This window comes from Lissotriton vulgaris, chromosome 3_1 (genome assembly GCF_964263255.1).
Source record: "Lissotriton vulgaris chromosome 3_1, aLisVul1.2, whole genome shotgun sequence".
In the NCBI taxonomy this organism is placed as follows: domain Eukaryota; kingdom Metazoa; phylum Chordata; class Amphibia; order Caudata; family Salamandridae; genus Lissotriton; species Lissotriton vulgaris.
The window spans coordinates 913,360,701-913,386,056 of NC_141689.1; the positions used below are offsets into that span (position 1 = coordinate 913,360,701).

The following is a 25,356-nucleotide window of genomic DNA, read 5'->3' on the forward strand; positions in this document are numbered from 1 at the left end:
TTACCGCCCCAACAGGAACCAACCGACCGCCATTGCCGTATGCGAGCCGACGAGCAACACAGATTCACTCTGCCTCCGGTAAGCTTCATACCGGTGAGACATGTTCGATACTCCTGCGACCACTCCATGGGGTTACAGAACTTTATCCCGTTCTCTCTCAGCAGATGGTCTTAATTCGCCGTCTTTGATCACGCCACACACGAATCGGGACAAGTTAAGACACAGTCTGCCCTTTGGTAAGCCCTATGCCTGTAAACCATGCATTACACGCTAGTGAAGACCCCTGGGTTTGATTCTTTAAATCCCGTCTTTTCTTTGCAGATGGTTTATCCCAATGTCGTGTGCAATTTTGCTTCAACCTTGAACGCCCATCCTATCCTTATTTTGTGAGTCAATGGTCCCTTTCCTATGTATCGTTTACAAAATCTTCCATCCCTAAAAAAACAGTTCTGTAATTAATGATATGTCGGTTTTCTTATTCTCAGACCCGAGGGCCATTTCACATCGTCATATCATGTAAGTGCTTACTCTATCAGTCCCTAATAACAGATGTATTCGAATGTAAGGGTCCTTACCCATCAATATTTTCTTAATTTTAGGACCTGAAGTTACTCTTCTCATGAAAGAATTCTCCATTCCAACTCCCAACTTGGAGACGAGCAACAATTTTTTGGTATGCCTTGTCCACCATAGTGTGCTTAAGTGATTGTTTTTAATTCCGACTCAATGCACCCTGTCCAATTAAATTAAATTACTTATCGATGTCACTAAATAGGTTGCCTGCCCCGCCCCCGTCCTGATGAACACCCTGAAGCAAGGGTGCAACTAATTCCTGCGATAATTAGAGGGTCCAAACGTCGACAACTGTTTTTTGTTTATCAGCTTCACCCCATCATTTAAAACATTTAATGTGTTATGTGGAGTATGATCTTTATTTAATGATGTGTTGAACCCATGGTCCTTTGTCTGTTTATATTGGAAATTGACATACAGTACAGTCAGGCCATTTGGTTGTTTTTAATTGTCACTATCCCATACCCACACCACCTGCACTATACCACTTCCCTTCCCTCCTGGGGCACTATATATCCTGTGATTGTTCATCTAAATTTATGATAACTAACGTATACCTACATTGTGAATAAATAACAGTGTAGGCTTATCAAGTGCTTCTTTATTCATTTATATTGATTGGTTTGAATTTATTGTTGTTTGCTGGGACCCCTTTCTCTCAGTACTGATATTACACAGGTCCCAGTGACTATGTTTGGGTGAACCCTTTGCTATACCCTACTCCTGAAAGGAGCCACAGTGCTAGAAATCAGTTTTGTCTTGAACATTTGTCAAATCAATGCATTTAAGTGGAAATTGCTGTAAGTGTGAGTAGGGAGGAAACATTCACCATATTTTCAGGAATAAAGATGGAATGACAGTATTAAAATGCTTATTTTGTCTAAAAAGGAATAAAAGATATTCTTATAATGTCCCTATTTCCTATTTATATAACTCAAAGAATGCTCATCAGAGCACTTTGTCAGCTTTTACCCCTGTGTCCCAAGACAAGGTCAGGGCCCTTCTATTAGCTTCCTCCTTTGGCTTGACCTAGGGCTCCCCACAGCCTTTAACCTAGGCTGGGATAAAATTAGTCCCCAACTTTTCAAATTAATTATGACCTCCCTTAAGACAGATTTGCCACCCAGATCTTGGAAAAATGCAGTGAAGGCCCCAGATGAAGAGACTGAATACAGACTCAACTTTTGAGCCAGTTAATTTTATGCCTCTTTGCCACTAGCGACAGAGCGACTAACTCACTATCGTAAACTTACACTTTTGTGTAAGTTTACGATTGTTTGCTATTCACAAAGGGAATGGTGGTTATGACTGTGAGGAGAATGGTGAGAGTGGTTACAACTACATTGTATTGAAACTATCTGGGATTGTAAATAAACATTGTTGTAAAATATGTGTACACACCATATGCATATTTCTTTTATTTACATTGTTTATTTTGTAACACAATCACATTAATATGTATGAAACTTCGGTGGTTTGTATGGGGAAGCATAATCTTTTATTTATGCTCACTGTTTTGTATTTAAATAGTGGCAATGTAACTGATCATGTAACCAATCAGGTGCGAAATGCATCATTTCTTTGACGTTCTGATTTATATTGAACATCACTATGGGTATTTGTAGTGGCTTGTCTTTTCTCATTCCACCAATGCATGGGGCGATACTTTCTTTAAAATTTGGTGGGTAGTCTGGGATTGTGCCTTGTGAAAGAGAAACGTTTACAATCCTTGTCCATGTGGGGATGAGTACATTCTTGATTTCTTTGAAGATGGCCGGGGACAACGGCTCACTGAAATGGTTAGATGGGTTGATATTCTGAAGAATCTTGGAGATGTCATTTGCGGTAAAGGAGCTCCATGATGCATTGTTCTTAGTGTTCAGGCTGATAGGTTTGCACTTTTATGAGAGGCCAAGGGGTGGTGCGGACCCGGGGGATGGTAGGAGAGCCTTCTTGAAGGCGAATCCAATGGTGATGAGTCTTGATTTCCCACTGAAGAAAGCAGCTAGGTCGTTGCATGAGGGTGGGCTGCCTCCTGAGTCAGAGTGGTTTGGACCTACCACCGATTTCTGTTTGACCAGTTCAAAATGTTTCTTGGGGCAGTTAGCAACTTGATCAAGTTGGTGTCTGAAGTAGTCTGCTTTAGCGCTCTTGATTCCTTTGATGTAGAAGCTCCTAACATCTCTAAGGAGTTTTAGTTGGTCCAAGGGGGGTTTGGAACTCCTGGAACGTTCAACTGCCCTACGGTTGCAGCTTTCCGTATTTAAATTGTCGTTGTACCACGGTTTGGATATTTTTGTGGAGGTATTTTTTGATTGGAGTGGAGCAATGTCATCCATGATGTTGGAGATGGTTGAGTTGTAAGAGTTGGTGAGTAACTGAACATCAACCAAGTCAGCTTGGGAGGCGAAGGCTGATTTACAGTGGGCTGCTAGTTCATCAAAGTTTATTGATCTAAGGTCCTTTTTCCAGATCTTTGATTTTGTTGGTTGACCCTTCCTCATTGACACCTCCCTGGTAATATAAAAGTGGATGCAGTGGTGATTGGACCAATCGCAAGGGGTAATGGTATCCAATGTGATGGTCTGTCCTTTCGTGATAATGAGGTCTAGAGTTTCTCCTTTATTATGAGTTAGTTGGTCACAGTGCTGAATAAGTTCTTGATCATTTAAGAATGATTTAAGAGAAGTTACTGCGTGGTCATTGGGGTTAGACCAGTGAAGGTTGAAGTCATCAAGAAAGATTTGGGACACGGCTGAGTTGACATTGCCAGAGATGATTTCCATTAGTTGCTCGATGAAGGGGAGATTGTCTACCAGGGGTGATAAAAAATGTGAAGTTTGCAAACCGGCAGGTTATTACTTGAGATCCTGAGACAAAGGTATTCACAGGAGGAAGGTGAAGAGGACTCCAAGTGAGAAATAAGGAGTGTGCTCCTATGAATACAGGCTAGGCCACCACCCAGCTTCCGAGCTCTGTCTAACCTCATTATATCGTGAGTAGGAGATACTAGGAGGTCTAAGATAGGAATGGAGGTGAGATTTAGCCAAGTTGGAGGATGGTAATGTCTAAGTACTTGTGTTGGATGAGGTCGAAGATATCGGAGGCGTGTTTACTGGCTGACCTGCAATTGAGTAATACACATTTAAGTCATATGCTGTAGGCAATGTGATTTCTGTGCAGAAGTTGTTCATTAAGACATCCAGCCAGACTGAAGGATCTGCCTTTCCTATAATTTCTGCTTCTTTGTGACAAAATACAAAAGAAATCATTTAACTTGGGACATTTGGGGATAATGAGGCATAAATGTGTAGTTTTTTCCAGAGGCCTTTGGTTAAAGTATCAACAAGCCTGTTCACCAAGGGCCTTTCATTTTTTTTTCAATTTATCTGCTTATTTAAAATGTTGCTTTGTCTTCTTTTTTCCTCTTCTAGTCTAGATTTGATGGATACCCCCTGCGTGTCATTATTCCCAATCAGTAACGTTTAACACCAGAACAATAAACAAATGTTTACATATTATAGCAAAGAACTCCATATGTTTTCACTCCCCTCTCTATCGTAAGACCAGGCTATCATCTCTCTCTCTTTCTCTCTCCCTCGCTCTCTCTCTCTCTCTCGCTCTCTCCCTCTCTCTCTCTCTCAGAGCCTTTGCTATGAAGATATTGTCACTTTCTGTGCCTTCCTATTGATTATTGTTTAACACAAATATGCTTTCCTGTGGAGTGCTGTCCATACCTTTACCACCAACTTTCCTATGAAAACAGAAGTTTCTTATATTACTCCAGAGCCTCCCCTGCCAAGTCTCACCTCAGGATATAGTTTTCTGTATCCATGTATCTGTTACACAAGGTTCCTTTCTTGTACTGTATTTAACTCCCTGTCTCTATTAGGATACTAACTTTCCTCACCTCGTTCTGTCTTTGTTGGCTCATGTCTTTGCTTTGATGTGTGCTTGTTAAACATCATTGATAATCATCACCAGTATTTTCATTGAACCATTCATTGATCATTATGCACTCGGGGCTATTAATGCCAATGGGGATGATAGCAGGGTAATTAGATAGAAAGCTAACTTCTGAGGTTGAGATTTTCATTTGGTGCATACACACACCATGGAATCCCTGTTTGTTGATTATAATCTTTATTTCTATAGAAATGCACTCAAATGTTCTAAGGAAATGAAATTGACCCTAAATGGGTAATAGCATAAGTGTGTCATACATGTGCCTTTTATGAATGCACTTCCTATTGAAGGTATATGCCTGTCACAATAGCATAGAGCCTTATTATGATGTCGGTCGGACGAGAGTCTGACCGATACCTTAACGGAATGGAACCGCCTGACTATAGCCATTGGTTCCACCTGCTGAATTAGGATGTGACTGCCCTATGGGCAGTCTGAAACATCCATTTTTCAATAGCAGCTTGTGCGGTGGCTGGACAAGGGCCACAGCACAAGCAGGAATAGAAAAATTCTATTTTCAGACATCCCTGCACTGTTCGGCAGGCACCATGCAGTGCCTGTCAGTGGGGCATCTTAGGTCCCCTCCAGGCCCCATAGCAGAGGGCCAGGTGGTAAGGGGATACTGCTAGGGACTCCCAAAGCCACTTTCCACCTGCCTTTTCATAGTGGGTGGACCACCATGAATGGGCAGGCGGAAAGCGACATCATAATCCCGCCGGTGAAGAGGCTGGCCCTGCCGTCATTATGTGATTATTATTCCGCCCGCCGCCCGATGGGCTCTATGAGCCCCTTGGTAGCGCAGCGGAATTCCCCCGTGGGTTTCCCTCCATGCTGCCTGTATCGTAATAAGGCGATTGAACGGAAACCCGTGTGTCGGGCGGAATGCCTCCGATGAGCTGTCGGATGGCTTTCTGCTCAACATCATAATTAGGGCCATAGTCATTGTTTTTGGTAAAACATGAGAAGGTGAATTCAGTACTCATTATCTGAATTTGAAGAAATTAAGTAATTGAAAAGAAGCTTTTCTACACCCTACCGTATTGTACAGTTCCTCTAGTCTGGAGATGGTAAGGAAACGGTGCATGCTGACTCCATTCTCTATGAGTAGCTTCACAAAGTCAACTCGGTCCAACACCAGTGCATCCAGCATTGCTTGCTCTAGGGAGCCCACCTGCAAATCAAATGGGACAATGTGATTGGTCAGCAAAAATATTGAACAATTGCAATTTGGAGAAACATTTGGGTTTAAGTGCATCTCTTGGATTTGTGAGCTTGTATTTAGTGGGGTTAAATAGCCAGCTCTTTGTCAAGATCTCTCTCAAAAAATATTTTGCATACTTGAAAATCTATATTAGAATGTCAAGCTAGCAAACTCTCCTCCAACTCTTCTATGGTCTACTAAGGGTTCCTCAATATATTAAAGAAATACTCAAACAATGCATTCGACTTTTATGCTATCAACACTAAATTCTATCTAAAAATGTTCTCTACCCCAAAAATTTAAATCACAGCCCAAATGCTAGACGATCCTCAATTCTTGATGCAAAAACATCACCTTAAACTGATCCCTGGTAATACAGAATTCCTTCCATCTCTCTTCCTAGCTGATTGATCCTTGACCAAGAAGGAAAAAAACACACTGTGCTGAACTTTCACAGAGCTATTGTGGAATGCACCAAACCATAGGCATCTTTCTAGGACAAGACTCTGAGCCTTCAGGTGCATATTGACTGCTAGGCCAAAATGGCACAGCATCAGCCCAAAGATTTAAGCGGTAATGAATTTTACATTGTAAATCACTGCAAGTAGGTAAATCACTGCTAGTAAGCATTCCTAAACTACATCTAAACCATTCCAAAGCACGCAGCACCTAGGATGGTTACTAGCGTAAGAAAATGTGATCATTTACTTTGAACTCTGATCACTCTCAAATGGCATTACTTCAAGGGAAGATTTATTCATGGGCTAGCTTTCATTATCAATAAGAAAAGGATTTTCCCAAGAAACAGGTTATATCAGGTGCCTATCATTAGCTAATACACCATTCATCTGGAAACCCCATTTTTTAAGAAGACCAAGGGCCTTATTACGAGTTTGGCAGTCCAATGGACTACCAAATCCATGGTAGTGGACCACCAGACTAGCAGTACAACCAACGCATTAGGACTGTGGAGGTGGCGCAGCGGTCTGAGGACCCTAATATGCTTGCGGTGTAGCTGCAGCACTGCAAAGCATATTAGGAGTTTCCTCACTGCTGCACTTTCATGGTGGTGCGACTGCCATGAGAAGTGTAGCAGTAAGGAAACAAAAGGGGCCCTACAGGACCCACTTGTGCTTCTGCACCATGGGGTAGACGCAGGGGGCACAAGGTGTGCCCCCTGTCTGCATGCACCCCCATGTTCCTGCACGAAATGAAGTGCACAACATTGTGCATGTCAGTCCGTGAGGAAACATGATTTGACGTTCCGATTGAGGTGCCTATTTCAAAGAAACCGCTATGGGAGCACCAAAGAACTTCCCGCCAATTATTTAAAAAGTCGTAATCTGGAGGGCAGGGTGTTTCGGTGGTGTGGGAGGAGGGGCTGCAGCGTGACGGCATGGCTTACACACTGCCAAAGTCTTCAATCAGGCCCATAGACATTAAATCAATCCTTGTCTCACCATCCCATGAGACATCAGGACAGTTCCTTCTCATTGCACCTTCCGAAAAGAAATAAAAGCTCTGCAGTTTGAGCCCACTGCACACCTTGAGGTGTTTCTATCTGTGCCAAGCTTCATTGACTCTTGAAGTTCTGTATGTACTCCTGATTACAAACAACTTTATTTCCCATGCATCATTATGTTATTCTATTTTTTACTTCTTTTTTGTATTACAAATAGCATTCTTGAATGTAACCTCAGTCAGAAATAAAATAAGTAAAAAAGAAATAAAAATCTAATTGGATAACACTGCCAATGGAAACATGTATACTCATGAAGCTAGCATCACAAATGCATAAAAGACAAACATGTTTTTAGTCCCACACATGATAATACTGCAAACAAATATACAGTACATAGAATGCTGCTGAGAAAGGGCATATCTTTTGCAGTGTTACCTAATATGCTGAATGTATTTGACTTGGTTCTCTACATCTTAGATCTACGTGGAATAGTATATCTCCAGTGCAGAAACATATGGCTACTAGAAGTAAAATTCCAAGCAAAAGAATTTGGCGAATTTGATAGAAATAGAGAGTGTCTAATGCATCCATGGACTCCTTTATGATTCAAGGACTGTTGATATCCTCCCCCTCCTTTATGCCACCTATTTGCAGTTTAGGCAGAATAAACTGTCAATCAATTGTGAGTGCATGAAAATGGAAAATTAGTAATTACAAATGTGGGTATTCGTGAACCTTCCAGAGGGGAGCCTCCATAGCCAACGTACTGCTGCATCTTCCCTCATTGCCCCCAATTTGGCTGAGAGGCCACCAAACTCACCCAGGAGATCACTGGACATGAGATCATTAACAGACTTCCTCAGCCTTACGTGGTGGCAGAAAACCAGCTGGCCCAGAGTGAACACCAGGCTATTTGACAATCTAATTCACTGCAGTAAGGGGTGTAATCTGAAAAGCATGAACATCCGCCAGAGGATATCTCCCACCAGCCCCGGATAAAAGTAGTTGACATGGGGAGGTGTACCTGATGTCACATGAAACCGTAGTCCAGGCTTACCCAACTGCAGAGAGGGTTCTTTGGTAAAGAAAAAAAGTCCACCTGGAGATGCACAAAATCTTCATACAGCCATCTATAGTAGACTGCCACACAGGACAAAGTGATGGTGCAGTTGGACTCCTTCCCATGCCAGGATAAAGTGAGTAAGGTAAGGTGGAACTCCTTGCTGGAGAGACAATGGTGCCCAGCAATCATGAAATACAAACACCACAGTCTGAGCCCTGTCTCCTGTTTGTTGTCCTCCCACAAGCAGTTCCCATAAATCAGACCTGTGGCCAAATATATATTTTGTCAGACACCCTAGGGACTATTTGTGGCCCCTACGACATACCTTCTGCATCCCACCCCACTGTTTCTCAAGAGCCAGTTTATGAGTTGTTGAGGTTGTTGGTGGCTGTGTAAAATGCCACCATGCATGCCTTAATCAAGGGATTTGCTGCTCTCCACAATGTATGAGCTTCCCAGCACAGTTGGGTAACCTGCTTTCTCTCCTCTTGCAGGGCATATATGTTACCTTCCACACTCTGATAAATCCCAGCCTGGTGTCTTCATGAGCCCAGCACCTTCTACCTCCCTTGTTCTTACCCCCTATGTGTGATCCCTCCAGAACAGATCTGGTCTTGCTACCCCTGTTAACACAGCCAAGTCTGAATTGGACTCATTGGACTACAAACAGGATAGCAAAGGACATGGTTCCTCAACCTAAGACTACTAGGATAGCACCATATTTGGATTGGGGAGTGTCTTTGTTTTGTATTGGGTTATGCCTTTGTAGGGCATTTTAATTCTCTTTTGGACATTTCATTTCCATTTGGGACAATCTATTTGTAATTTTGGACTCAGGCAGTACATTATTACTTTTCTTAGGGTCCCCAGCCATCTAGCATTCCTCTCTCATCTTCAGACAGCCCACCTCCTTCCTACAGTTTACACTTTGATTTTGTATAAATAAGCATGTGTCCAATTTTAACTTTGTTTTGGTGCTTCTTGTATGTATGGTGTCTGAGAAGGCCTGTTAATAACGATATTCACAGCTGAAGAAGGTTTTTGGGGCACCTTCAGAACTCTTTGTGCCACTTACTATGCTTGAAGTATGCCAACATTTAAAGGTGCAATAAGGGTGGGAAAAGGAATTGCTAGTTTGTGCGAATTTGTGGGTGCTTAACATATTGACAGTGCCACATCCCATTGTACTACCATTGGAGCAGTAAGTTTGGCATCTCCAGCACAGACTTGTGACTTAAGAAAGTCCCGCTAACTGACGGATTCTAAAGTAGTAAGTGCAATCTGCGACCATTATCTGCATGGTGAGAAACGGGATCCGTGATATGGCCTATTAGATGTGTTTGTAATAAAATATTGAATCACCACACTGTCTTAAAATCTTTGTATTTAGCTGCTATTTTGGCAACTAAAATGTGTATTTTCCTTTTTGACAGTTTGCTTATGCCCAACTTCCTTGAGTATCCTGGACAGACGTGGAGAAAACTCCTTCGGTAATGCTCTGCAGTGTGTGGCACGAAATCTGTCGAACATGAGTTATAATGATAGAACATTTGACACTGAATATAAATTAAACTTTGATCACAAATATCACTGCTAGTTCACTCATGTCCTACTCAATGTATGCTAAGCTCATAGAAATCTGACTATTACAGAATTTCCACTCGATTAATCTGTCCGACCAAATCTTACCAACAAACAAATCAATCATTCGTAAAACACCCAGTAAGGCAATGCATCTTAAGTCTTGTTAAAATATTTACATAGGTGCACAGGGCACCGCATACCGTACCGGCCACTGTTGCCCATAAATGAATATCTGGCTGCGTGCAATGTCCACTCTATTCCAGGCTAAGGCAAGGCTAAGTTGATCAGGAGCAGAGGCATTAGCACCTGTTTAACAAAAGGAATAGAGAAAACATGCATCAAACACACATTAAAGTTCATCAGCATCAGAGCCCAACAACAATAAAAACAGTTATTGAACGTGTACTTGAAATTGAAAACAGGTCTATGGGATATCATTAAAAGATGAATGTCCACAGTATGCTCCACATGTCTACACTTCTATTTATCTCTGAAGTATTCACTACAGTATCATTTCATCTGATTGTTTACATTCATATTGTAGTATTTTACACAATGGGATGCTGTAGTTCCCATTTGGTAAGTGTGTGAGACTGTCCTCCAGATTCCCCCTTCTAAGGACATGAGCAACAGAGTTATTTTGCAGTAATCTTCAGTCAGGTCTCAGACCCAAAGTCTTGTGCAGATTGGTCGCAGACATGTAGAACAACAACTGCTTTAAAAAAACTATCGATCTGATCAACTTCAGGTTGGCAGTCGTGTACCTTCATAAAATCACAGTTTAAGTCAAAGTGATACCAAATACCCATGCCACTTACGATATAACACGAATTAATATTAAACATTGATGACAAGCCATTGTAAGATTATTTAAATACACAGCATAGTACTAAACAGTGATTAGTAACAAATACAAACATTAAACTACTGAAAATATAACAACCCAAAGAAATACTATCAATATTATACCAGCACAACACATGCTACTGCTTTGCACTGATGAGAAACCTCCTGCGACTCACTCTGCCCCACAAATATCAGAACACAACATCTGCTTAACATAATTGCATGCTGTATGAGCTTGTCTCTTGTCAAGTGTACTTTCTGTCCATGGTCTCCATCACCAATTCTTTCATTGTCCTGCTCTTGATCTTTTTCTACCCTTTATTCTGGATAGGTTTTTAATCTGGTTGTCCATCTAATTTCCAAAATGGTGCCATGCTTGTTTCAACTTTGGATCCATATATTGTATGACCCTTTAGCTACAGTGTATTGAGATCAGGTAAAAGAAAGGATTCAAGTGTTGCTTTATGGTTTTTGAAGTCCTAGACATATCAGTATACAAGTATTCAGTCAGTTCGGAAAGTCCACATTACGACTGTGCTGTACATCTTTTAAAAGCAAACAGCTGCAATCAACCCATCACAGTGTCGCAACATACCAGGGATACCCTTATCACATACCAGTATTTCCCTTTCTTTGCTGAAAACATTTTACCCATAAACGTTGCTGGTTTTGGAGTGCTGCTTGTCTCTTTGCTGACAGCCAGCCAGCCAGTACCAGTCTCTTGAAATTTTCACGACCTTCATTTTCAAGAGTATGATCAGCCTGGTAGGTACTTCTTTTTGCTCTTGTGCTGAGTGTTGTCTCCCTAATCGCAACTGCATTTAGCTGCCTTGACTCATACTTTCCTAAAATGTATAATCCTACTGATTAAAGAACAGGGGTTGCTTAAATTAAATACACCTAAAGATTTTTTGGAGCTTACACTCTTTTGTACTATGGAAATTCTGCTGAACTGAGATACAGCCCTACTGGCTAGTGTAGACTAGGTTCTGAGATAAACAAAGGGTAAAACAGGGGTGGACACTTGACACAACACTTTAATATTTTTACTAATAATTTTTTATTAAAGGTGTAATTGGTACACTGGCCCTGGTGGTCATAGATGTGCCATATTTGTTATGTCTTTATGCACTGACACACAATACTTGACTTACATACAGATGATACCCTCTGTAAATTGTTCCTTTACCTTGTGATTTACTGTACTCACTAAAAATGAATGGGTAAAAGAGTGTTAAATCAGACAGTCATTTACCCTAAATATTTCTAAACTGGAATTTGTTCACTTGTTTTACTACCTGTGACTGAGATTTAACAACAGACTGAAGTAAAATTCTTAAGTGGCAAAGAGCTGTTACACAAAGAGATGCTACACTCTAGCAAATATATCACACGTTGTGTATTTATGATTTTAAATGTCGGCAATGGTCCTGTCTCAGCATTCCTAAATACAATTTCAACCAAAATGTAAGCATCTGCTTTAAATGGCCCTGTGGTTTAGAAGAATTACAATTTTTGATCTCTCTAGATACTCCAAAAGAACTGACTTTGGAGTATTACTGGTCTCTCAGACTCATGTTGATATCACTGATACAAGAAGAAATATGGGTGAAAAACATTGTTCCAGGGAAGCAGGGCAACATGGTAGCAGTCCTCCTGGCAAAGCAGCACAGCAGTACTTCTGAGAGTTCCACAGATCCAGAGGTGCACTGAAGAGTTGGGTCTGAGGTTCCAGTATTTATACATAGTGCCCACTATGAAGTAGGTGATAGTTCTGAAGGTTTCCACCCTCAGAGGTGTTTGGTACCTCCTTACTTCCAGACCCTGGCCCGAGGTTATCTGGGGTCACAATAGACGAGTGTCAAACCCTTTGTGAGTGGGCTCAGGCAGAGCCTTTGTGATGTGCAAATGTGGTAGATGGCAGCACGCTCCATTCATCAAGTTCAAGTTCAAGTTCAGAAATTTATATAGCGCACTACTCACCCAGAGGGTCTCAAGGCGCTTGGGAAGGCGGGTGCATTTACTTATCGAAAATCCAGGTTTTTAGTTGCTTTCTGAAGGAGAGGTGGTTCTGAGTAAGGCGGAGGTGGGTGGGGAGAGAGTTCCAGGTCTTAGCCGCTAAGTAGGAGAAGGATCTTCATCCCATGGTGGATCTGTGGATGCGCGGAATTGCAGCGAGGGCTTGATTGGATGATCGTAGTTGGCGGGTGGGGGTGTAGAAGGACACTGTCGTGTTGAGGCATTCGGGTCCTAGGTCAAAGAGGGCTTTGTGTGCGTGGGTGAGGAGGCGGAACGGTATTCTTTTGTTGATGGGAAGCCAGTGGAGATCTTCCAGGTGGTCGGAGATGTGAGCATGGCGAGGGATGTCCAGTATGAGTCTGGCTGATGCGTTTTGGATGCGTTGACATTTTTTCTGTAGTTTGGCTGTGGTTCCGGCGTAGAGGGTGTTTCCGTAATCCAGTCGGCTGGTGACCAGTGCGTGGGTGACCATCTTTCTTGTTTCAGTGGGGATCCAGCGGAAGACTTTTTTGAGCATGCGTAGGATGTTGAAGCAGGATGATGAGACGGCATTGGCTTGTCTGGTCATCGAGAGGGAGGAGTCCAGGATGAAGCCCAGGTTGCGTGCGTGATCCGTTGGTGTGGGTGCGGTTCCCAGGGCTGGTGGCCACCAGGAGTCATCGCAGGCCGAGGGTGATGAGCCTAAGATGAGGACTTCCGTTTTGTCCGAGTTCAGTTTTAAGCGGCTGTTCTTCATCCACTCGGCTACTTCTTTCATTCCTTCGTGTAGGTTGGTTTTGGCGGTGTACGGGTCTTTGGTGAGGGAAAGGATCAGCTGGGTGTCGTCTGCATAGGAGATTATGTTGAGGTTGTGTTGGCGCGCGATGGATGCTAGGGGACTCATGTATACGTTGAAGAGGGTGGGACTGAGTAATGATCCTTGAGGTACGCCGCAGATGACTTCGGTGGCCTCTGATTAGAAGGGGGGGGGGCGGACTCTCTGGGTTCTTCCGGCAAGGAACAATATGATCCTTTCCAGTGCTTTTCCTTGTATTCCGACGTTGCTTAGTCGTTGTATGAGGGTGTTGTGGCAGACGGTGTCGAAGGCTGCGGAGAGGTCAAGTAAGATGAGGGCAACTGTTTCTCCGTTGTCCAGTAGCGTACGGATGTCGTCTGTTGCTGCGATGAGGGCGGTTTCGGTGCTGTGTTTGGCTCGGAAGCCGGATTGTGAGGGATCGAGGGATTTGTTGGATTCGAGGAAGGCTGCGAGCTGACTGTTGACGGCTTTCTCAATGACTTTGGCGGGGAATGGGAGGAGCGAGATGGGACGGTAGTTCTTAAGTTCGGAGGGGTCTGCCATGGGTTTCTTCAGAAGGGTGTTGAGTTTGGCATGTTTCCAGATTTCCGGGAAGGTAGCGGAGTTGAGGGAGCAGTTGATGACGTCCTGCCATGGGCCGTTGTTTCACTGTTTGGGAGCAATACACATAGACCAACTGTCAGCTACGCCCAGTCATGCAACCCAGGATACAGACAGCAGACACCAAATGGTGTCTTTTTAAAAGTGGGATTTTCAGAATTGTGAGTTAAAATGTGGCTTTACCATTAAAGAGGGCTTTGAATTACAATTCCTTAGACACCAAACTCAACTTTCCTACCTGCTCCCAATTGAAGGTTTTCACTTATTAAATGTAATAAGTTAACCCAATGGTATCTTTTAGGAGAGGGAGGCCTTGACGAAGTGAAAAACACATTTAGAAGTTTTTCACTACTAGGACATGTAAATGTTTATAGTACATGTCCAACATTTTAAATTCACTGCACCCTGCTCCTTGGCTGTTTAGGGCCTACTGTAGGGGTGTATTAAAAGGTAATTGTTGTAATAAAGATGAACTCTGATTCCAGGTAAGTTCAAACGTCTTAATTTTGTCATCTACTCTCCGCAACTGACAACACATCCAACATTCTAATGTGAACTCCAGTGGAACGTTCCAAAAGGCAGGTAGAGGCAGGCAGAGGGGGAAGGTACCAAGAGGGAGGAGAGGAAGGAAGCACACAGCGGAAGGTGTGGGGGAAAAGGGAAAAGAGATTACAACACATCTCCTTTCGGAGGGAAAGGGAATGAAAGGGGAAGGCTGAAAAGACGGGGAAGGTGAGAGAGTGCAAGGGAACCTCTGAAGGTGCAATACATAATGAGTCAACTTGACTATTCAGGCGGGTATAGGATTTACAAACGGATCTCTTCCCCTGATGGAAGCAAAAGGGGTGACTCCTGTTAACATATCAGGAGAGGTGTGAAATTCCCAAATGCAATCTCTTAACGCTTTATCAACGTCAATGTTATTGGTACACGCTAGCTGAGTGAGATCTTTTATCCAGAGCATTGACATACGAATGGGGTCATTGACTTCATGGCAGTATTCAGTGGATTCCTCAAGCTTGATGCCCAACTCACAAAGGAATGACTTAATTTCCATAGATGAGAATTTGATGTCATTGTTGGTGACTATGCATGCAGGCACACCTTCACATGCAAATGAGTCTCTTAAGAAGTCGATAAGAATTTTTGTCGAGACACATGAAACACATTTGTATTTGATCCAGTGAGACGTGTAGTCCATGAGAACAATAAAAAATCTCTTAGGGTTTCCTGATTGTCCAGTGGGACAGATTATTTCCAATGCCAACTTAGTCCATGGAGTCTGGGGAACTACAGTGGGATTACAAGAGAGATTGCGCATATCGGAACTTGCAGGCCAACTCTTAACCACATCAGTACTTGATACAGTATGAACCATCTCTGGCATGAAATACATTCCCTTGGGAGGTACGTCACAGGCATTTTTATTTACAGTTTGCCCTATTTTAGTGAATGACTCAGAACTAATGTTTACCTCCTTGTTGGTTTCCTCCACTTCCTCAGCTACGAGAACTTGATCTTTATTATTAGGGTCAATTACTATTCCCAACTCTCTTTGATGTTGCCAACCCACCAGGTTAGACACTTTGCTTACCATGTACACTTTGCCCCTTGTAGCTCTTCCTTTAAATGCAATGCAAACATTCATCATCCCTACTAAAGGAATGTTCTCCTCGGCATACCAGGTTCTAGCATCTTGAGACCGGAGGTATCCAAAATGTCATTTATAACATCAATGTTTAGTAAGGTTACAGGGGCGCATGAGTCGGCCAACACATCTATAGGCTTATTATTCACAAAGATGGTACATTTGGGATGTAAGATGGGCCTGAGGTCATTGAATTGTCCAAGAGAACTTTGGTAAGTTTGACTGTCTCTAACTCTTACTTGGAACACATACTTAGGGGCCAAATCCACTTCACTGTGTACTACTTTAACTTGCTGCTTTTCACTGTTGTTGCACACTCTACCCGGGTGCCCCTTTTTGTTACACTTAACATATGTGACATTGCGGGTAGTACAATGCACATCGTTGGCAAGGTGATTGCTGCTGCCACATCTATAGCATTTTAATCTACCCTTTCCCTGGGAGAATGGTTAACCTTGTCTTCTCTGGGTTTGACCTTGAGAACCTCATAATACCTGAAATTGGCCTGTGCATCACAGCTACTACGTACATTGGCAACAAGCTTATTGGGAGTTCTCATCTCCTTGATACACTTGGCAGTATGTTCAACAGAGACTGCTATGCTTACCGCTTTCTTTAAGGTGGGGTTTTTTGCCAGGAGCTTTTCTTGGATGTGACTATTGTTTGTACACCTGACAAGTTGGTCCCTGATGAGTGAATCAGTGAGTTCACCAAAATTGCATAGTTGTGTCAGCCCTCTCAGAGCAGCTATGTAATTAATGACAGATTCCTGTTTACCTTGGATGCGGGTAAAGAACCTATGTCGTTCCAAAACTAAGTTCACCATGTCACCAAAATGTGCTTCTAATTTTAAAAGGGTGACTTTAAACTCATCTGTATCATCCTCATCCTCCTCTAGCTCCGGCCCAGGTAAGGTGTCATAAATCTTCCTACCTTGTATGCCTAGGTTATGCAACAATATATGTTGTTTGCGAACTGCTCAATACCTTTTGCCACCTATGGCAATGAGGTAAGAGGCTAATAAATGTATCCATTCCTTCCAGTGAATTTCTGGTTCTCCAATCTCATTTAAGAATGGGGAAGGTTGGCTCATAGCTTGTCCCCCCATGGTAGTGAATGGAGCTGGCTAGCTAAGCCGCAGCAGGAATACACACTGGTCCGAAGGGTCACACAGTACCTAGCAGCAATCGGGGAACTGAGGGGCTAGAAACAAGAGGTGGGGATCCCACTTTAGATGATAGGATGACCAGTAGTTATAATGAAATTAGCAAGCAGACAGCACTAGCAGACTAATCACCACAGTATAGAATATATTAGATGATAGGATGACCAGTAAATATAATGAAATTAGCAAGCTGACAGCACTAGCAGGCCAATCACCACAGCATATAATAATTACCCCCTACGGAGAGAAAAAATAACAGAATCTGCACTACCAGGCTTGTAACTTGATAACCATACAACTAGCACATTACACAAGAGAGGAATGAAATATACAGAATGAGGCGTATTACCCTGCAATTGAATAAAATGCCCCACAAGTATTGTCAATGCAAATACAGAATTACATAGCGGAAGGTGTGGGGGAAAAGGGTAAAGAGATTACAACAGTAATGTTTAGGGCTGGCAAAAGGTTGATTATGCAGGTTGAATTGGCAGTTCATGCTGCACACAAAGGCTGCAATGGCAGACCTAACATATGTTTAAAAGGCTATTTAAGTGTGCTGCACAATCACTGCTGCAGGCCCACTTGTAGCATTTAATTTACAGGCCCCGGGTACATGTAGTACCACTTTACGAAGGACTTACACTTAAATTAAATGTGCCAATTGGGTGTAAGACTATTTTACCTTGTTTAAAGAAGAAAGCACAAGCCCTTTAGCCCTGGTTAGCACTGGTAAAGTGCACAAAGTCCAGAGGCCAAAAAATACAAGATCAGCAAAAACTAGAGGAGGAAAGCAAAAGGTTTAGGGAAAGATCACCCTTAGACTGTCAGGCCTAACAAGGGTCTTCACCAGTTAAAAATAATTCTGTTGTAGTAGAAAAAGAAAATGTCAGCTAACACAAATGTGTGTTGATGAAATGGAATGATTATGTTATCACATAACTAATGTATGTATATATTCTGGTATATCTCTATATAATGCTATTTGTAAGGAAATAAATTCGTTAAATGCATCCACCTGCTCAAAGTGTAGGGGATAAATGTGTTATATGCTGGCACATTAAATATAGAATACGGCACATACAATGTTTCTCCTTTGCAGCAGGAGAGAGTTTAGTGTGACAGAGAGTTTGAAGATCATCGGGCTGTCAATCTGATGTCTGCTAAGCACTGAAACATTGGTATAACACTTTTGTAATCTAAAACTCCATTGCTTTATTTTTCCTGTATGATAATTTGAAATGCATAAAACATTGAATTATTCCAAAACTCTACAAATGTTGTATTTCATTTAGTCTCTCAGTGGGTTTGCTCTTGTCCACTAATGCTAATACCCCACTAGGCTCATTGTATGATATAAATAGCATCTGAACTGAGACAATGATTTTACTTAGTTCGAAGCATATTGTTCTTGTCTTAGACCGTATTCCTGCTTTCTCTTAGATTTTCAATCTTCTTTCATCCCTTATAAAAATCATTATCAAAAATCATTTGACAAAAACGTTGTTCCTCAAAGGCATAGCATAGCACTAAATATGTTTTGGGCCGTTGGATACTGACCAATTTACACCTGATAAAAAGTGTGTTTATCATTGCTAGGATCACATGGGAATTTTTTAGTTGTCAGTTCCAGGCTTTCTTCCAAAGCCTGATGATTCCTTTGGGGTTCAGGCCAAATGATGTCAACCAATACAGCATATTACTTCATGTATCCAGACATGTTGCAGATAAACATAGAGGGAAATGTTTCCATCATAGTTCTCCTCGATCTGTCTGAACCATTCAATGTGTGAACCATTCTATCATTATGTTGCGGCTGCAGTCAGCCTCCTTATCTAATAATATCACCATAGAGACAGTAACATGCTCACTCATATAACAATGTTATCGGTCATTTCTATGTACATGATATGGGACAATGCACAGGAATTTTCAGCGAGGCTGTCTCGTTGAACCCATTTGGTCCCTGAAGAGATAGTGGCAATTCTGTTACCTTCAGCTAAGCAAGAAAAAAAAAAACTTGGTAACAACACTTCTCCGTCTACACACTCAGGATCTGAAAAAACATCCCCAACGCATCAGAACTTTTCATATATTTCTTTAGTTTAGGAAGAAGCTGAAGACACACCTCTTTAAAGAACACCAGAACATGGTACAGTAAGTAATCTGCCTCTCCTCTCAGAATCCACCCAGATTTACTCTTTTATTGTACCTCTTTAGTTAAACCAGTACAGTGCTTCACTGCCTTTTGGCTAGATGTACGGCAGACCCAGACCTATGGCTGACCCAGGACCATCTCTCCTTCAGGAAACAACTCAAGACCTGGCTATTCGAGCAGTAGCGACTCCCCCCCTCCTTCCAGCGCCTTGAGACCCTAGCGGGTGAGCAGTGCGCTATACAAATCTGTTTGATTGATTGATTGATTTGTATAAATATCACATACATATTCGGATCATACAAAACTGAAGTTAAATTATCTGGCTAAAAGAAATGAAGATCCTATTGAACAGGCACATCTGTCTTTAATGTGCAGTACTATTATTCCTTTAGTGGAGGAAAACACGTGTTTCATTAAGGACACTAAATGAGGCATTTTCATGGCATTGGTTTAATGTTGATACTGTCATCTCAATCATACTTCATGTCTGTCTGGGGTGGGCCTAGAATGCAAGTATTAGGCTGGCAATCAACAGGTGAAAGTTTTTCCCTAACGGGCCAGTTATGTTGAACACATTACTTTGACACAGTAGTAAGGCATCATATAGTCTTATAGACCCCTGCCAAGGACTGTACCAGTTATTGAAGACCCTGAACCTGATTTATAGGCCTGAGCCACAGTGGCGGGCCTATAATGAGGGAGAGGGTCATTTACATTGCTTTAGCCCGAGGCGGAAGGGATTTAACGCTATTAGAACATTGCAACGACTGAGGATTTAGGGCCAAATTTCTTCAAAGAATTGTATCACTCTTGTGCCACACAATGGGAAGCAAGAATGATGCAACTATTTACCCCTTCCACGTGGGGCTAATTCCCCCGCGTTACGGGGGACGCGCGCGCGACACCGCGGTTCTCGTGACGAACCCAGCTCGTCATGCTGCACAGTGGAGCTGTGCTCATGACGAGCTGAGCTTGTCACGACTCCGCCCACTCCCGTAGAACGCCCACACAGGAGGTGAATTAGCCCCGCGTGGGCCAGCTTGTCATGAGCACAGCTTCACTGTGCCCCATGACGAGCTGAGCTCGTCATAAGCACGCAAGTGGTTAAGTTAGATTTATCAAGCCATGCAAGGCCACCTTGCGTGGGTTTGAGTCGCTTGATAAATCTAGAGTAACGCAAATCACTGCATTGTTACTCTGCCCCAGGGAGAAGTTCCATGGGTGGAGCTTGGGTATTTCCACACATTCACCTATGGGTTTTGGTGCATTCCCAGATTTACCATTACGGGTAGACTTGGGAATGTGTCAAAATGCTACACATCCCCAGTGGAGGAATAACAAGGAGAAATAGCTTTATTTCTCCTGGTTTCTTCCTATTTCTATGTGTGCTGCATTCTGCAACAAACATAGTAGGAGAAAGAGGAAAATGCCTTAGGGGATTGCTTTTTGTGCAGAAAGATGTCCCATCTAGCACAAAAACAATCCAGCTTACAACGCAGGCACCCTTGCACCATGGTGCAAGGGTGCCTGCGGTGGCGCTAGGCAACACATTCTTCGTTAGCGCTGGGAAATGACAGGAATGCGCCATATAAGGTGCATTCATTGCCTTTCCCTTTCCCACAGCGCAGCATGGTGGCTTGCTGTGCTGTATGTTTATTTAACAAATATGTCCCTTACCGTTCTAAATTAAAAAGGGAGAAATAAAAAGACAAACATTGGAATGCTGGAGCATAAGTCCCTATACTGGGCAATATTGGGCTGTAACTTCAGTGGAGCTCCCAACATTACAATGGTCTACTATTTATGTTCTGTAAAAAAAAATAGTAAACCATGCTATTTTAAGAATATGGTAAGTAGCCACCAGCACTTGGATGCTGCTCTTTAGAGGTATACAGCACTATTTGCTGTTAATTGCTATCTGAGAGAGGTGGACAAGCCACTGAAGGCTAAAATCTTGTTTGAGCCAAATTGATGGCTCTGACTTTACCGGATGTCCTCTTGGACTTTTTTTAATCAAATATGTTTATTAGCTAATTCACGTAAACAGTGACATTTTTACAATTTTAGCGTACCAATAGATATAGTTACTGAAATCTCACTTTCCTCTTAACTTTTCTCTATGTGAACTTACACATAACATGAACTTCAACCATGTACGCAACTGTTAGATTTAAACTGTTTTCCTTCCACTGTACTATTATAACGTACATGTCACAGCTGAGCTGGGGTGGCAAGAAATAAAAGGAAAAAGAGAACTGGTCTATTCACTTTTACCCTGTCAGAAATTATTCTGCTAACCTGAACAGCAGTCAAATAATATTAATAGAGGCGAAGTGGAATTGTCCATTACACTTCGCCCCTATTAGTTGCCAAAACAAAAAATCATGGCTGAGGCTTGTCCGGTGAGAATCTCAATGTTTTATTTAATGCCTGCCAGGGCATTTCCCTGGTGGACTGGCAGAGTAGGGCCGGTTTCCCTGCTAGTTGGGGCTCTATAGTTGCTGGGAACCAGGCGTACACGTTCCTGCACTTATTATAAAAAAAGAGAGTCCCCACGGGGGAAGTGTGGGGCATATTATCAAGCCTGTGCGCTAAAATTATCGCCGCTTTATCGGCCGAAAACGGCCGATAAAGCGGCGATAATGGGCTTGATAATATGCTCTGTGGAATTCCAATCGAAGCCCATGTTAGATGTCTTCACATCTAACATGTGCTTCGATTGGAATTCCATAGAGCATATTATCAAGCCCATTATCGCCGCTTTATCGGCCGTTTTCGGCCGATAAAGCGGCGATAATTTTAGCGCACAGGCTTGATAATATGCCCCTGTATCCTTTGACTTTAACAGCGATAGCAACGTAAAAAAATGTAAACAGATCTTATTTCAATTATGCGATAAATGCATTAGTTTATTTAAATTATATGCTCAAATGGCACAACATTCTAATTTTTCCTTTTTGTTATTTTTCAGAGAATAAGGGGCTCCTGCAGATTGTCAGCACAGTGAAAGTGAGTAAAGTGTCTAAATAGTGCATTTGTGTTATGTACAAAATATATACATGACGGATTGTGACAATATGTTGTTGCAAAGGGCACTCGTAGTACGAGTGTCATTAGGTAAAATCAAAATGTAAAACCAGTCCACATAGAATTTTTGTCGAATTTTTGACCCCTTAGTACAATTATTTTTAGAACAGGGTCATCATCAGGACAGAATAAGAAGGGGGGACACCCGCTAATCATGGCAAAGAGACCCGAAAATATGGAACTATCACAGGCAACCCAAAGGAAATTCTCAGCACACTGCATTAGAACAACAAAAGACTGCGCTGAATTACCTTTCCCCCACGGTACTTTCTCATGCTCAGTATGAAGTCTCAAAGAATAGTTCATAGGAGACTCAAATCCCCTTGGGATGACAGGGAAAAAGTTTTCATTAAATGCAATAGAAATGTATATAGAGGTCTACACTCTCTCAGGGCATAAAAAAGAAAGGTCTGTGCTCTTTAGGGCATCAATCACTGGCAGCAGACTTCAAATCTTGATACTCTCCCTGATACCGTAGGAGATATGCATTGAAGTGTTGCAGTTAGCCTGCTGTGCTGTAATAAAGACAAGACTGCATTTGGATAAGTACAAAAAACGAATACGGTTGAAGGACCAAAACTCCTGTCGAGTGGACTCACCAATGTTCTAATACTTTCAAAACAATGATTTGCAAAGGCAATAATGCTGTTGCTGGCTGCCTGCGTTCTGGCTTTGTCACTGCTTGCTTTTTTGTCTTTTTAAAAAAAAAAACTTAAGTACAGGTGTAGTTACAGAGCAGTCCCCAGTATAAAAAAGTAGTACTCCCTGACACTGAAGCCACTTTGTGTGTGGATGTGCTCCTAGAAGGAAGGGCACACCTCCATAAGCCAATGCCTGAAGTGGGCTGACCAATTGTTGTGCAGTGTAAGCTGAAGTGGGAGTAAGCAAAACGTGAATGACACAACAACAAACCAATGGACAAAGAGGGTTGGATGAACGGTCATATAACTAAGTATATTATATATAATATTTTACTAAAATCAATAGGTCTGGGTAAACACCAGTCCTTTAAAAATGTTGGTTTTGAAATGTATGCCTTTAAGTTAAAGCAGAAAACAAATTTAAACTATGTGCTGCATATTGTGCACTCTTTGATGTTCATGGAGTGAAACTCCTTACAAGAGTTGGTAACTAATACTATTGCACTGTAAAATGTGTGTTTGAAATGTGCTTGCTGCACATTTTAAAATGCCTCAGTCACTGCTGGATGTAAATTAAACACTATTTCTCAATATTGCGGCCTATGCCTTCAGCCAATCCTGCCTTTTAAGCGGTTTGCATCCTGGGACTTGCAGTTTTGATTTATGTTTAATACGTAGAGGATGAAAATCTCAAATTGCAAAGCGCTGTCTTCAATATAAAACATGATGTGTTCCTCTTTTATTGGAGTATAAATCGAATAAACAGATGTTCTAACATAAGCATTTCCTTTTCCTTTTTATTGTTTCCATATTTTACATGTTATCTATTGCGGATTATGTATTTTATGCGATTTGTGCAGTATCAATATAAAATGTATTTTAATGGCTGGGCTCCTGCTATGGCTCTTAGATCCAAGCCAGGCTCCTTGCTCGGTTTGTTCTCTGTTTTATTTATAGAGTGCCTAAATCCAGCCTTCGTGCGGCTATAGTGGCACAACAATGGGGTGGGAAGATGATAATGCAATCAGACGAGGCGCATTTTTCATTATAAACATGTTATTGATGGCGGGTGCCATCCACGAGAGCAAACTTCCGCACTGTGTAGCGTAGCACATACGTCATTGCATAAACATAAAAGAAATACAAACAGATGAATTGTCTAAGCACACTCCAGATGCATCATCGGTGGCTTGTGAGGCGCTTGTGTTTACAGCAGCTGCAGAGTCTGATCAGATACTCGGGGAGGAGGACGCTGTAGGGACGCACAAGCAGATTTTGACAGATTGCACGCAGCTGGTTAGTTCCAGGGATGCAGCTTCATTTGGGATGATAAATAGCTGTATTGTTTTCTCAGATCGAGAGGCCAAACGTTGCACCATGAATCAGCATGCAGTCAAGCGCTGAGTAAAGTTTCATATTGCTAAATAATTCCACTCAATCTACTGGACACGAAGTACTTCCTCCGTTTAATATGAAATAATAACAGTCTGCTGTTTCCCGTGCCTTGGCAAGAGTAGACCATAAATCACGTTGCAATGAGCAGTTCATGGCAACGCTGATAATACATGTGCCTCTGTCTGCCTGACTGACACAGACACTAACATGTTCCCCAGACAAGCTGTTGGAATTCTTCAAAACAGGTGGCATTTTGGAGGCAGTAAATAGCTCTACAGCACTATACATGTCAGTCTCAACTTTTAATTTAGCATTTGAAGGCAGCGCGCTTTCAAATTAATTTTAATTGGTTTTAAATTACATCTTGCTGGTTGTCAATTAAATGAACATTTATTTTTCTGTGAAGGTAGATTTGCTTTGCCTCGACCTGCTCTGCATTTGCAAAAGCTCTGTGGGTTTCAGTATTTGACCCATACTAAACAGGTGAGAATTCTGAGGCAATTTCGCCCTTTTTCGCTGTTAAACAACTGCCTGCCACTGATTCAAAATTTCATAAAAGAGGGGTTGCAGGCAAAATATCATGCAGCAGGCTAAGTTATTGGTTCTCGCAGAGACACTAGCGAAATGGGTGTGCATTTCTGACTCAGGGGACCTACAATTGCATCTACAGATCTGCACTGTGAGGGCTGTTCAATGTGTTTACCTTAATGGTAAGCACATTACCTTAATGGTAATTGCATTCATATCAGTACATTGCCCATCCCCTGCCAGTGCTCCCCAATGCACAATTTTTTTACTGTGGGCATATGTTTATCCGTGGGGCAACCTTGATTTCTGCAGGCAGAAAAAAATGGTGGTTTCTGCTGATTCCAGTTTTCACTGCAACATTTTGCTCACCACTTTGTATGGGCTCTTGTGACCCTGAGTATCTTGACCAAGCCAAGGGCATAAGAGAGACCGCTGCATGCAGCCCTTAGAGCCCAAGGCTTCCCCACCTTTTAAGGGGCCCTCATCAGCCCAAAGCCTATGAGGTTCCTCAAGACATAGGAGTGTGTTACATAGAGACTTCGGGAGCCAAGCAGTGATAAGTACAGCGTTTATTTAGTGAAGTACAAGGTAATAAAAAAGGGGCTCACACATAGCCTGTTCTCA

The 25,356-nt window shown here is 42.2% G+C and overlaps 1 protein-coding gene across 1 annotated transcript in view; it reads right to left on the minus strand.

Moving 5' to 3' along the window:
- Positions 1–25,356, minus strand: part of TRPM3 (transient receptor potential cation channel subfamily M member 3) — a 979,327-nt gene that overhangs the window by 400,328 nt on the left and 553,643 nt on the right. The window contains exons 10-11 of the mRNA XM_086963586.1: positions 10,055–10,155; positions 5,576–5,710 (exon numbers count right to left, since the gene is read on the minus strand). Of these exons, the coding sequence (XP_086819712.1) occupies positions 5,576–5,710; positions 10,055–10,155 (236 nt within the window). The remainder of the gene's footprint in view (positions 1–5,575; positions 5,711–10,054; positions 10,156–25,356) is intronic.